We start from the raw sequence: 13,870 nt of genomic DNA on the forward strand, positions 1-13,870 counted from the left end.
ACAAGGGACGTGTTTGTTCATGTCCGACAGCTCCCGGCTCGCTGGCAGCACGCGGGGAGCAGGAGCAGAGAACAAAAGAACCAGAGGCTGAGGGAAAAGGGCAGCATAAATCTGCATAAATACAAATGAGGGGAGCAGTTACTGCTCCCGTGGACCACGGCTGCGTGCCCTTAGCCGGGAGAGGGTCGGCAGGGCTTGGCCTGGCCGTGGCTCCCCACCTTGCCAGCAGATGTACCTGTTCAGTGCTCTTTGCTGTGAGTCACTGCTGGGCTGATGGGGAGATAAACAGCAAAGCCCCGGCAAACACAGAACCCCTGTGGCAGGTTAGAAAGGAACCAAGCCACGTGCGGAATGCAGATGAAGAAAACCCTTTTATTGCAAGCAGTAACAGAAGGGACGTGAATCCGCCTCCCCCACCACGCGCGACACCCAGCCCCACTTGCGGATCACAGGACGGGATAGCGTTTCCTCTGATCACTGGAAGCACAGCTGTGTGGGAACGCATCAGCCACGTACGGGCTGGATTAGGCCTTTTTCTGCCTTCTTTTTAACAGGATGAAATCGCTGGAAGCAGCAACATTTCCTTTTGAAATGGTAAACCCGTCACGGAGCAGAAGGAGAGCAAAGACAAAGCCTCCACAGGCCGCTGGTGCTTGTCCCTTTTCTCTCCCTTCACAGGGATTTGGTGCAAACTCACAGGGCTCCCATGGGGCAGCCGCATGGGATGACATCCCCACTGCCAGCCAGGGGGGGCTTGGTCCAGCACCAGGAAAGGCTTCTCCGTGCCGAGCAATTCCCAGCCCAAACCACAGCCCAGGGCCAGGCAGAACGTGGGGTGCTTGAGGAGGGGCTGGGGTCAGGCTGTACCTTCGTTAGTGGGTGCCCTAATGAGTGGCTTGTGGCTGTGACACCGGGAGTGAATGTGGGCATGGCCTGAGGCTGCTGCCCTGGATCCAGCGGGAGCAGTGCATTGGCACACTATGCAGCAGCAAAGATAACTCTTGGCACTGCTAACCCTGGGGTGGACCGAGACTCCAGTGATCAGTCTGAAACGTAACGCAGAAGAAGCAGGGAGTTTTCTTGGGTGGGTTTCTCTATTTTCCTGTCTGTTCTCCATGTATCCAGCAATCCTCCTCCCTCCTCCTCCTCCTCACGGTGGAGCAGTGGGAATGGCCGTGGGGTACCTGTGGGGATGCTGGAGCTGAGGTTTTGGGCAGCGCAGGAGCCTGGAGCAGCAGCTCCGTGCTCCCCATCAGTGCAGGCTCAGCTCTGGAGGGTTCGGCTCAGCCAGCCCAGCACCAGCACCGGGGCTCTGAGCCAGGTCCCAGCAAACCATCCTTACCCCACAGCGCTGCTGGCCCCATGGCTACGGAGTGCCCCCGAGGTTGATGCCTGTGACTGGGGAGAGGGACCCAGGTCAGTGCCCCCCGGCCCCCCCAGCCCCACAGCTCCCATCTGTGGGGCCGGCTCCCGACACAGCAATGGCTGAGATCCCTCAGCTGCAGGGGCAGAGCTGATTTAGTGCCCTGAGGAGCACGCCTCGGGGGAAGCTGGGACCGCAGCCAGCTCTTCCTTCCCTCCTCTATATATTAACTTTGCATGCATATGAGGCTGAAAGCTCTTCCAATCACCTCTGCAAATACTAATTAATCCTCACAGCATCCCGAGGACCATTATTCACTCCTATTAAGTAAATATTATTAAATCCTCTTATGAGAGGTGAACGACTTTTCCAGGGCTGTGCAGGGCCCGTGTAGGGGAACACAGACTTTGTCTCACACCCGCACACCCAGAGGCAGCGAGGGCCTGAGCCGGGGGATGCCTCTGAGGACTGCGGACCAGGAACCACCCCCAGCACCGCTGTGTGGGGTGGAAGCGCTCTGTGGGACCTTCCTGAGATGCGTCAGCACCCTGAACCTTGGCTGCACCCCAGGGCCGTGGGGACCCGCTCTTGGCCACTACCTGCAGCAGGGCTGCATCGCCCCGAGCATCCCCACAGCCTGGGCTGCTGCCCGTCTGGCCCACAGTGGGGATCCCGTTGTGCCTGGACTTACTGCGCAGGAGCCAGTCGATGAAGGCGCTTGGGAATGGGTAGTTCTGTGCAAGCAAGGAGAGAGGAAGGTGTGAGAGGGGAGGGAGAGGGAGGGCGGGGGGGCCGGGGTGGACACGGCCGTACCTGCAGGTCCAGCTCCATGTAGTGCCCGCTCGACACCGGCAAACTGGAAAGGGCCGAGTGGATTTTCCCCAGGAGCCCAAAGGAGACGACGCCTGAGGAGAGGTCAGTGGGGCTGGGGCTGGGCAGAGCCGGCTGCTCACCAGGACCTGCTGGGTGCTCTGCCCGTGCTGGTGCATGGAGCCAGAGGCTGGGGAGCTCAGTCCTGCCTGGCCACGGCCCCAGCACACAACCACGGGATGGGTTGGGTTGGGAGGGACCTTAAAGCTCCTCCAGCTCCAAGCCCTGCCGCGGGCAGGGACACCTTGGAGCAGGGTGCTCCAAGCCCCTGTGTCCAACCTGGCCTTGGGCACTGGAGGACAGCAGGGCCAGGGTGGTTTTGCCACGTCAGGTACCAGGGATGAGCCAGGACTGTGCCCCCCCAGCAGCTTTTGCCAAGCAAAGCAACCCCTTCTCCAGTGGGTCCGGCTCTCCTGAGCCCCCCAGGGCCTGTGGAGGTGACTGGAGAGAGAGCTCAAGTGTTCCTCTAAAAGTTAATGTAGAAAAGGCAATTTGACGACTTACGGTTGAGGAATTGAAGCTTAATGTTGATGATGCTGACCCAGATGTTCACCAGCGGGCAGAGCTGCAAAGGAACAAGTGGCTCAGCCTTGGTGAGGACACCATGGGTGTAGCAATGCGCTTCCTACCACTGCGTGGGATTCACAGGTTTAACTCAAGATGGAACAATCGGCTCCTCACAGGCCCCCCCATGGAAAAAACAACATCAGTTGTTGAGCCCTCTCTGCGAGGGGCACGGATTCCATTGAACAGAACAAAGGGTTTGCTCAGAAGCCCCTTTCCTCTGGGGCTGCCAGCCCTGCTCAGCGCCTCGGAACCGGCCTTTCACAGAGCCGTCGGGTGCCGATTACCCCGTGCCACCGAGCGATGCCGTTTGAATTGCTCCTAACAACTAACTCCGGGCTGTAAGAAAGATCAGGGGAGTTTGGGAATTCACTCACGGGATGTGGCTGTGTGCACATGTATGTATAGAGAGTGTGTGTGAGTAACTGCTGCACAGCTATGGCGAGAGCTGCAGTAAGTGCAGCTCTGAGAGCGACGGGCTTTGAGGCACTCACCAGCGCGGGTATGAGGGACCGGAGGGAGCTGTTCAGCAGATTGCTCACCATGGTGGTGAAAAACCTGCAGAGGGAGGGAAGCACAGAAATCGCTGGGGGAGGCCTCAGAGCCAGGCCTTGGCATCCAGACAAACCCCAGCTCTGCCCCCTGAGCACGGGACGGGAGCACCAGCACCCGTCGTCTGCTCCTGCCGCTGCGTTAAAAGATGCCGCGAGCCCACAGCTCCCCCAGGCTTCAGCAGGAATTACTGATGCTGCGGATTTTGCTCCCTGGTTCCCAAATCTGGTTGCTGAGGGGGAAATCTGTGCCCAGGTTTGAGGCTGAAATTCTGCCCCGCTGCAGACTTGCAAAGAGCTGCGAGTCCTGCCTCTTGTTTTAACCACTTCCGAGCGCATGCATTGCTCCACACAGATCAATGGCTATGTCGTAGAACAGTCACAGAACCAGAGTGGTTTGGGTTGAAGGGACCTTAAAGCTCCTCCAGCGCCAACCCCTGCCACGGGCAGGGACCCCTTGCTCCAAGCCCCATCCAACCCGGCCATGGACGAGCCCCAGGTAGGCACAGAGGGGCTGGGCTGAGCTCCCGAGTGATGGCTCCATCCCTGCTAAACCCCCTCAGCGCCCACGCTCACCCCCTCCGCAGGTTGACTTTGAAGCCCACAAGCAGGTTGCTGCAATCCTTAGACACCAGCTTGAGGTCCCCGGGGGTGTCCTGGGTCAGCGCCATGTGGGACGTGATGTTTGTCTCCACCGAGGAGCCGCTCAGAAACTGAAAAATCCTGGGGGACAGGGAAGCACCTCGGGAACCGGAGCTGCCCCTGGCTGAACCGGAGCTGCCCCTGGCTGAACCGGAGCTGCCCCTGGCTGTGCCAGGGCCACTGGAGTCGGCTTGGCCGGGGCGATGCTTTAGTGCCACCAGCGCCTGGGGATGCTCCCCCAGCACCCAGGAAGATGCCATCCTCCCCCCGGCCCCGCTCCGCCGCCTCCCCCAGCCCTGCTCACCCTGGCAAGCGCAGCACCAGCTTCGAGTACAGGCTCAGCACAAACTCGCTGCCGTGAACGACCCTGCAGGACACTCGCACGTTCTCGAGGTTCAGCACCTTCAGCCTGGGCCGACACCAAAGCAAACCCACCTTGGGACGGCAGGGTCAGCAGGAGCAGCCCCCGCAGCCCCATCTCCTCCTCTTCACTGCATGACCTGCTACCTCTGGGGATATTCCCAGTGAAAAGTGATGGTGGGGAAGGGACAACTTCAAAGCAGGGTCAGTTTGCTCAGGGCTGCACCCCCAGCTCCCGGGGTGCCCATCACAGTGTCGCATCACTCCCATAGGGAAGACTTTTCCCATCTTTGGTTGGAATTTCCCTATCTCAGCTCCTCACATGAGCCCGGGACTGGTGGTTGGTGTAAGAGGGAGGAGTTGGCTCCTGAGCATCCCCTTAGGGAAACCCATCCTCTGGACTGATCCGTTACCCTGCAGTGAGCACCACCCCTGTGCTTCGGTGCCCACTTACCAGGAGAAGTGTGTTGGTGTGCCAGGGACTCCACCGCCCAGCAGTCCTCCTGCACCCAGCACGCCATCGAGACCAAGGAGACTTCCATTGCCCAGGAGACCTCCTTTTCCAAGCAGCTCTGTGCCAAGCAAACCTTTCTGTCCAAGAAGGCTCGCATTGCCAAGGAGGGCACTGCCGAGACCATTGCCAAGGCCTTCTCCACCAAGGACGCCAGTGCCAAGGAGCCCATCTCCACCAAGGACACCAGTGCCAAGGAGCCCATCTCCACCAAGGACGCCAGTGCCGAGCAGACCGCTGCTGCCAGGTTGTCCTCCTGTAACAGTCACATCTCCATTACTGGCCTGGCTTTCACCGCCCAGCAGCCTCCTCTCCCACGCACACCCATGCCATGTGGACCTTCCTCACCTAGGAGGCCTGTCCCGAGGATCCCAGAGCTGCCGGACTCTTTTCCTGCATCACTGGAACCTCCGCTACCTTTTCCACTCGGACTTCCCGTGCTAAGGATGCCGGTACCGGGGAGCCCATCCTCACCAAAGAGGCCTGTGCCAAGCAAGCCACTTTTTTGGTTGAGGAGACCTTCGCTGCCAAGACCGGTTCCAAGCAGACCTGCACAAGAAAGTCCCAGTTGCTCCTCAGACTTCCCACCTGTGCCAGGATGCTCCCATGGGACACACGGAGCACCGCGGAGCTCACCGTCTTTGGATTGCGCTGGGCTCAGCCCAAGGACACTGCCCAGGTTGAGGAGGCCCTGGGAGGGGGGCAGGAGGCCTGTGGCAAGGACGAGACACCAGAAGCGCAGCATCTTCTGACCCAGCACCTGTGGAGAAACCCACATCAGCTCAAGCATCAGCCCCACCCCATAGGAATGGGCAGCCTGGGCACCGATCCGGCTCTCCATCCTTCACGTGCGCTGCTCCCAGGCAGTGGGGCAGGTCCCCCCCTGGACATGGAGCCCCCAGGGGCCAGCCCAGACCCACAGCACCCTTTTCCCACCCGGAAAGGTCAAACTGCTCCTGGTTATCAGGCAGCCACTGAAGCACGGCGCCGAGCTGCTCTGCATTGTGCATGCCCGTGGGCTACCCCTCTGCAGAGCTGGTGCCTGTCACTGCAGGGAAGCTTGCAGGGAGAAAATGCCATTTCAAGAGAGCTCGAGGATGGAGATGAGGCAGGAGGACCTTGCAGGGAGAGATGGATGGCTTCCCACCGCTCCGAAGTGACCCTGGAAGAGGAGCACTCACAGGGACGCAGCCGGATGAAAAACGGTGCGTGTCAAAGCCGCGTCCTTCTCCCTGCTATGAAGAACACTGTTATTAAAGCCCACGGCACAGCCAGACCACACTCCCTTTGCCATGGGCAGGTTGTTTGCTCTTCTCATGGCGCTCCATTCAGGCTATGAAAAGAGCCCATTTTCCCTGAATTTGATCTGCCTCTATTCAAAAGAAAGCACCTTCAAGGACCTTGCGTTCCTGGGCACCTTGGGGTTGCAATCACCACTGTGGAGTGCTTGTTTAGGCACAGAAAGGTGCTTCAAATAAGTGAGAACAGGAAACCAGGGAAGCGCTGCCGTGGGTCCCTGTTTCAGGAATGCCCACCTGCAGCACCCATGTCCTAGGCCTCGTCCCAGCTTTCCCTTCTGAGGAAAGGATTGCAGAGCCTCAGCACCGAGCAACGTCACTATTGAGGTCAGACTGAACACCTGCGCTATCAGTTCCAGGTGCTCTGAAAACAATCCCTCCATGACAGTTCTTGGCACAATCAAATTAGACTTTAATTCACTGGCCTGTCTTTGAGATTTTCCCTTTGATCAGAGCGCAGTGATGCACAGCTCCTGGAGCTGGGATTATTGAACAGGAGAGGAGGAGGGAGGCTCAGGCAGCTCCTATTGAAAACCGTGTCAAATAAAATCAGGGGGATTTGTTGGAGGGTCTCTGCAAGACGTGTGCAGCATTGCAAGAGGCTCCCCCAAAGGCTCTCAGGTCTTGCAGAAGATCTCTTAGAACGCGACTGCCGCCGCAGTTATTAACGTTATCTATCAGGTTGCTGTCTCCTTGGTCACACACGTTTAGGCTGAACATCTTGCACATGCAAAATTCATGTATGGCTCTGCAGATGAAGGCTTTACAGCAGCTCAGATGAGACCTGATAAGCTGAAAATGGCTCTGAATTCTGGTCACCGAGAGCATGAAGCAACCAACCCCCAGTCACTTCTGCTGGCTCAGTGGTAACGTAACAACAAAAATAAACATGGAATTTGACAAGCAAGAGCTCTGCTGGCTTTAAAAATTAATTCTCATCAATTATTAAATGCTGCTACAGAAGTCAAAGAAAACATCATTAAAATTCCTGCTTTTAAAGCCGCGTCACACTTTGCTGCAGGTCACCCAACGGGAGCAGTTGCTCCGTGGCCACTGTGCCGCAACACCGCTTACCTGGAGCCCTTTGCTGCAGTGGTGCTGCTGCCGTGGCCGCTCTGCGGGGCTGGCTGGCAGGAGCAGCCTTATATACCCGAGCTGCAGGAACCAGGAAGGTCCAGGGAAGGATGAAGCGGGATAGTTCCTCCTCGCTGGCTGTGAAGTGTGAACCCTGCACCAGCCTGACCCCGCACGCTGCACGTAGCCGTGCTGGGCCCTGGCCAGCAGCTCAGCCTGGATGCGGTGCCCACCGGCTCTCCTCCTGCCGGACACGCTGCATCCCGCTCCCCGGGCTTCTCCTCCTGCCCCTGGGACCAGGGCAGCAGCACCGGGGGTGAGGGTGCAGCAATGCACCCCTGGGTGCTGGTGCAGCAGCCCGTGTCCTCAGGCAGGGGATGCTCTGGTCAGGCTCCATCCCACCCAGCGCCATGCGGCTCCTTGCACATGGTCCAGAGAAGCTGGACATGGCCATGGCCAGCACGGGCTTGTGCTGCTCATGGCTACTCAGTGTCTCTCTTGCTTTGCTCTCCCAAAGTGAAGCAGAAAGATGCTGATCAAGGTGGAAATCTGTGATTCCTCCTTCTCCCCCCTCTTCTTTCTGCATGCAGACCCCTGAGCATCCTTAGAGCATCACGGTTACTCTGAGCCACCTCAGAACCTTGGGGTGCAGGGGGATGCCACGAGGAGCTGGGGATGCTCTTATCTCTTTGGCTAAAGAGAGGGTCTCAGGAATGGCGCAGGGGATGCTCCATCATATTCACCAGGGACAGTGAGAGGTGAGCATTACCTGCCAGCGAGTTAATTCCATACAGAAACAGCGTGAGGCAGATTAAAATGAAAAGTTGTCACAAACTAGGAGCGTGTGGATCTAGGGCATAGCAGCTGTGCTGTGAAACCTGCCTGTCACCCAGAGGAGAGCAGGAGATGGGCTGTGCCTCCAAGAAAAACCTCAACAGTTTAAAGAGAAGTTGAGAAACAGCAAATAAAAGAAAATGGGGAAATGAATATAGAGAGAAAGGGAAGAAAAGCATGAAAGATGACAGGAAAAACCTGTTTCCAGGTGGTTTTCAGGGTGGATCTTGGCTGGACAGGGCAGGACAGACTCTAAGGCAGCAATATTACATCTGACCCAGCTATTCCCCTTTCCCCCAGAGCAACAGGCAGCTTTAGAGCCTTAGAGAAGGCTTCATTGCTCCAACAGAGCAGGGAAGAGCCTGGCCATAAATAAACTGGGGGCCATCCTGAGCCCCGGGGTTCACTGGAACACCCCCCCACACACACACAGAGGCCGGAGCACCAGTGGTGGCTGCAGAAGGGGATGGACTTTGTTAAACCCAAGCATGAGAACACAAAATACCCCCGATCCTTCCGAGCGTCCACAGAGGAGTCAAAACAACGTTCAGAGCCAAACCCCACCGCGGTCCAGGTCCCAGCAATGCAGGTGGGACGCAGTGTTTGCATGGAGGAGACCAAGTTACTGCATTGGGTACGAAGAGCAATGCAGCAGGGACTCCCTGGGCAGGCTGAGTCCCATCACCCCGGGGGCAGAGAGGGAAACCCAGGGCTCCCTTGGCAGCCCGGAGTCCCCGGCTCACACTGACAGCAAGAGATCCTGGGGAAGCAAAGGGGTTTGGTTTCCTCTGGAATCCTCTGTGCAGAGCCCCGGAGCGGGGCTGCCATCGGGGCACGTCTGAAGCACTTCAATGACATCGATGTCGATGTTCAGCAGCCCGGGGAGGGGAACCCCCTCTGCCAGCACCTCTGTGGGGCACAGCCCAGCCCAGCTCCGTGCCAGGCAGGGCTCGCTGCCAAACCTCAGTCCCCAGCTCCATCCTCTCAGTGTGCAACCCCCCCTCCGCAGGGTTCTCCAGAAGGGCTTTTGTGCCACGGGACTTGGCAAAGCATCCTGGCAAAGCATCCTGCCATTGCTGCTGCTCCCAAAGCATCCTGCCATTGCTGCTGTCCCCGAAGCATCCTGCCATTGCTGCTGTCCCCGAAGCATCCTGCCATTGCTGCTGTCCCCGAAGCATCCTGCCATTGCTGCTGTCCCCGAAGCATCCTGCCATTGCTGCTGTCCCCGAAGCATCCTGCCATTGCTGCTGCCCCCGAAGCATCCTGCCATTGCTGCTGTCCCCGAAGCATCCTGCCATTGCTGCTGTCCCCGAAGCATCCTGCCATTGCTGCTGCTCCCAAAGCATCCTGCCATTGCTGCTGTCCCCAAAGCATCCTGCCATTGCTGCTGCTCCCAAAGCATCCTGCCATTGCTGCTGTCCCCGAAGCATCCTGCCATTGCTGCTGCTCCCAAAGCATCCTGCCATTGCTGCTGCTCCCAAAGCATCCTGCCATTGCTGCTGCTCCCAAAGCATCCTGCCATTGCTGCTGCTCCCAAAGCATCCTGCCATTGCTGCTGCCCCCAAAGCATCCTGCCATTGCTGCTGTTCCCGAAGCATCCTGCCATTGCTGCTGCTCCCAAAGCATCCTGCCATTGCTGCTGCCCTGAAGCATCCTGCCATTGCTGCTGCTCCCAAAGCATCCTGCCATTGCTGCTGCCCCGAAGCATCCTGCCATTGCTGCTGCTCCCAAAGCATCCTGCCATTGCTGCTGCTCCCAAAGCATCCTGCCATTGCTGCTGCTCCCAAAGCATCCTGCCATTGCTGCTGCCCCCAAAGCATCCTGCCATTGCTGCTGCTCCCAAAGCATCCTGCCATTGCTGCTGCTCCCAAAGCATCCTGCCATTGCTGCTGTCCCCGAAGCATCCTGCCATTGCTGCTGCTCCCAAAGCATCCTGCCATTGCTGCTGCTCCCAAAGCATCCTGCCATTGCTGCTGTCCCCGAAGCATCCTGCCATTGCTGCTGCTGCCAGCGAAGCAACCGGGGAGGCTGCTCAGGGTGTGAGGTTTCACCTCCCAGCAAAGCCCTCCCACCCCACCCAAGGCCCTCAGTGCAGGTCCCGCTGGCTCCTGCTCCATGCAGTGGGGTGAAGCTCACTGCAGACACTGATGGCACACCCAGCACGGGGAGCGGGCAGGTTCTCACCGTCCACTGCAGGCACGAGGGCAACATCGAGAACCTGGCCAATGAGCGTGTCCAGGAGGGAGACCTGCAGCAGGGAGAGGGGTCCCTCAGTGCCACCGCTGGTCCCGAGGCCTCACCCTGTCCTGCAGGAGCCACCCCTGGAAACCAAACGTGCTCTATCCGCAGGTATCCTGCCACAGGAGAGCCCAGGGTCCCCTGGCTTTTCCCATTGTCCCCTACGAGGCACAGGGATGAGCATCCCTGGGCACATCCCAAGGGGACATTGAGGACATGTGTGGGATGTCCTCTGTTCTCCATGGAGCCAGGGCCTCACAGTGAGGATCTGCCTGAGAACCACTCATGGATCAGCCATGAAAAAAGTCCACGTCCAGAGGTGACGGGAAGGTGCTGTTCAAAACAGACCACAGCCATTACCGGCTCTCAGTTCTCCTGAGCCAGTGTCCACCAGCGCTTTCCTTTCTGCAGTGGGTTTTGTGTGCTGCTGAGGCTGCTCCTGTTCCTACGTCAAAGCCGCCGATGGACGAGGACACCAAGGAGAGATCGGCCCTGCGGGAGGAACCAGAGGTGAGTAAAACCCAAGCACTTCCTCTGATGACCCAGTCCTGCTGCTGCCCCCATCGCTGCAGAGCCATGGCCATGGCCGCCCCGCGGTGCCCTACTTCAGTTTATTGTCCTCGACTGAGAACGGGGCCAGCAAGGAGGTGTGCTGTGGTCAGAGAGGGAGCAGAGGGCAGGGGGGCTCTGCAGGACACGGCACCAAGCTCAGGAGGTTCAAGGAGGTGCCCAGACGCGCGGAGCCGGTGGCTGCCATGGGTGGCAGCAGGGGCACGGGCACCCGTGGGGGCAGTTGCTGGCTCTGCCAGCCGATGGTCCAGCCGGCCCCAGCCACGCTCCCCATGACAGCCTGGAGTTCCACGGAAAGGAAGCGGCCAGGGCATTGCAGTGTTTGCCGTCACGGCTCTTCGCGCCCCTGGAGCGTGCGATGGCTGCACGCATGACCACGAGCCAGCCCCGCGGCGCTCCCTTCGCCGGGCACTCGGGAAACGGGAGCCCTGTGGTGCCCTCCCATGACGGCAGCAGCGGGAGCAGGGAACGCGCTGGGATCTCCCTGAGCTTCCCGCGGCGCCCTTGGCACCCGCTGCCCGGGTGGCTCAAGGGAACCTTCCCAAACCCGATAGCCCAGCCCTGGCGCACGGGGCAGAAGATGCAGCACTTGACTGACTTACGTTCAAGCCTACCTCGAGGAACAGGTTGGAACCAGGGGAAGGCTGGACGCGGTGTACTCGATGCTGCCCAGCACGCCCGGGGCACCAGCGCTGGGGCAGAGGATGGGACTCAGTGGTTCCCTGTGGGCTCAGGTGCAAATCGCCCCTCCTGAGCCCAGCAGATCTTTCCTTCCAGAGGAGCCCTGGTTTGCAGCAGGTGCTCAGGGCAGCTCCCTGGCCCTGGCTCCCTGCACTCTGTGCTGCAGGAGACATCGTCTCCCTACGGAGCAGCTGTGAACGGAGGGGCCAGCTCACAGCCCCCTGCAGTGCCCAGTTATGCACCAAGGGGTCCTTCTGTCCGTCATTAGAGACGGGGAAAGGGGAGATGAGGGGTCCATGGGGTGAAGTGAGGGGTTTGCAGCAGCAGAGGGAAAGCCTCACAGTCCTCAGGCAGGCAGAGCAGAGGTGACGGGGACAAGGCAGGGCAGGGCAGGGACCCACCAGTACTCCCAGTTCACAAGACCCAGCTGTTGTTTACGAGTCCCAGGGCGATGTCAACCACCGGGCAGAGCTGCAGGGGTCGGGGGGACAGGGGGTGACCCACGGTCAGAGCCGGACAAGGACTCACAGCCCCGTTTGGCCTGGGAATGGGAGCACCAGGCACGAAGGGGGCAGCGCTCCCAGTGCTGCTGGGGCTGCACCAGCTCCGGACCTGCCCCTGGGCACCTTCACCCTTGGTCAGAGAAGCAGGGTCCCAGGGCCCATGTGGGACGGCGGCAGAGACCCTGGGGCTTTAGGAGGGAGGAGAGGTTCAATGAGCCCCAACATGGTCCAGAGAATCCTTAGAAGCTCCCAGCAGCCAGGCGGACCTGCGCTGGGGCACTGACCTTGTCAGCGAGGGAGGGAGGGAGCAGCAGATGGAGACACGGCGTGTGTCTCCCTAATCCCAACCCATGGCCGTGCTCCCATTCTGGGACTCCAGCGATGCCTCAGGAGCTGCGCTGCAGCTTTGCAGACTCATTGCTCCTTTCCAGGGTGGAAGTTTCATCCCAACGCACCAGATCAGGAAGAAGTCTGTTCAGGACACTTGCCAATAAATTATCCACAATTGGGAGCAGGCTGTGGAAAAATAAAGGAGCACTATGAAAAATCCTGCTGCAGAGCAAATGGCTCCCGTTAAACAATTCCCTGTGAATAGAGCGGAGCAGAGACCTGCCGGAGCAAGGCAATTGCAGCAGCAAAGTGACTCGGCTTGCCTGGATTTTGCATGAGATAAGTGTAATTTGCATCCCAAAATAGCCAGTGGGAAATTTATTGCTGCCTTTTATCTGCTAGTGTAGAGTCTCCTCAAATGAGCAGAACCAGACTCAGCCCAAGTGGGTTCTATGATTTACACCCCACATCTCCCATCTCGGCAGATGCTGTGCAGTGCCGGTTACAGTGACCCATGAGCGTGACACGTGGGACAGGAATGTCCCTCTGGGATCGCTGTGGGGTTGTGCAGCCCTTGGACAACGTGTCCATTTACATGGAGCAGGCAGGGGCCACCACGGCCAGCCCTGGGACATGGCCGGGGGTGGCTGTCACCAGTGAGAACCGTGCCATGGGGAGATGCCCTTGAGTGTTTGCTGTTCTGTGGGTGCAGGCTGGGGACAGCAAAGCCAATGGTGAGGTGGCCCATGCCAGCAGAGGACACGTCCCTCACTCACCCTCACAGGAGTCTGCCACCGAGGAGGGTGCCGCATCTCTGTCGCCAGCGTGGGGTAGCCGGTGCCGTCCATGGTGAGCCTGGCCCTTGACGTGATGCTCACTTCCACCGCGACACCGAGCAAGCCCAGGAGGCTGCACAGGGCAAAGGGAGCGACCTTCGGAGGAAGCTCAGGGGCTGCTTAGACCAGAAAGGACAACAGACACCGAGCTTTCTCTGTTGGTTCCCTGGTGTAGTTATTCGCCAGCTTCACCAGAAGCTTTGTTATAGCTGAGTTACTGTTGCCTGTGCTTCTGCTTGGTGCTGGGCTTCAGATAAGGGTTGAAATGGGGTGGCTGCAAGCCAGTGAGCATTCGCTTGCTCGGTGTGCTCGGTGCACCCTCTATGGGCAAGCTGCTGTCGGCTCCTGTTTCCTTGACCTTGTGCGGCTCAAGAGGCTCTTTGCAGCAGCGGTGCAATGGCAGAGTCGTTTATCTCGAAGCATCACCTCCAAACCAGAGCATCTCCTGCAGCATCACCACTGCTGCCCACAACCAGCACTGTGGTGCCCCCCCAACATGGACTCTGACCAGTGCTGTCCTTACCCAGTGAGCCCCTGCACGGCGCTGAGCAAGCTGCTGAGCAGCTCTCCACTGCCAGGGGGGCCACCAAGGGTCCTGACTGTGCTGAGGGGATCTCCATCACTGAGCACATGTCCTTGATCCAT

At 59.0% G+C, this 13,870-nt stretch overlaps 2 protein-coding genes across 3 annotated transcripts; both read right to left on the reverse strand.

Annotated features, from left to right (window-relative positions):
* Window positions 1-450: 450 nt before the first annotated feature.
* Window positions 451-3,352, reverse strand: LOC133262271 (BPI fold-containing family B member 3-like). Of its 2 annotated transcripts, XM_061441279.1 has the most exons (6): window positions 3,292-3,352; window positions 2,738-2,798; window positions 2,177-2,268; window positions 2,055-2,097; window positions 1,343-1,398; window positions 451-1,184 (listed from the first exon to the last, which is right to left on the reverse strand). In XM_061441279.1, exons 1-5 carry the CDS (start codon window positions 3,340-3,342, stop codon window positions 1,367-1,369), a joined length of 279 nt encoding a protein of 92 aa, XP_061297263.1. In that variant the 5' UTR covers window positions 3,343-3,352; the 3' UTR covers window positions 451-1,184; window positions 1,343-1,366. The 2 variants fall into 2 exon arrangements, with proteins under 2 accessions (XP_061297263.1, XP_061297262.1); XM_061441278.1 differs by lacking the exon at window positions 1,343-1,398.
* Window positions 3,353-3,918: 566 nt separating this feature from the next.
* LOC133262648 (uncharacterized) lies at window positions 3,919-13,870 on the reverse strand. The gene is made up of 10 exons (XM_061442036.1): window positions 13,749-13,870; window positions 13,166-13,298; window positions 11,009-11,155; window positions 10,252-10,315; window positions 7,234-7,523; window positions 5,498-5,621; window positions 5,210-5,410; window positions 4,805-5,117; window positions 4,295-4,399; window positions 3,919-4,071 (listed from the first exon to the last, which is right to left on the reverse strand). Exons 1-10 carry the CDS (start codon window positions 13,868-13,870, stop codon window positions 3,921-3,923), a joined length of 1,650 nt encoding a protein of 549 aa, XP_061298020.1. The 3' UTR covers window positions 3,919-3,920.

Source organism: Pezoporus flaviventris, unplaced genomic scaffold, assembly GCF_033815535.1.
Source record: "Pezoporus flaviventris isolate CSIRO_AGI_PZ_B2104156 unplaced genomic scaffold, CSIRO_AGI_Pfla_v1 ptg000213l, whole genome shotgun sequence".
Classification (NCBI taxonomy): Eukaryota; Metazoa; Chordata; class Aves; order Psittaciformes; family Psittacidae; genus Pezoporus; species Pezoporus flaviventris.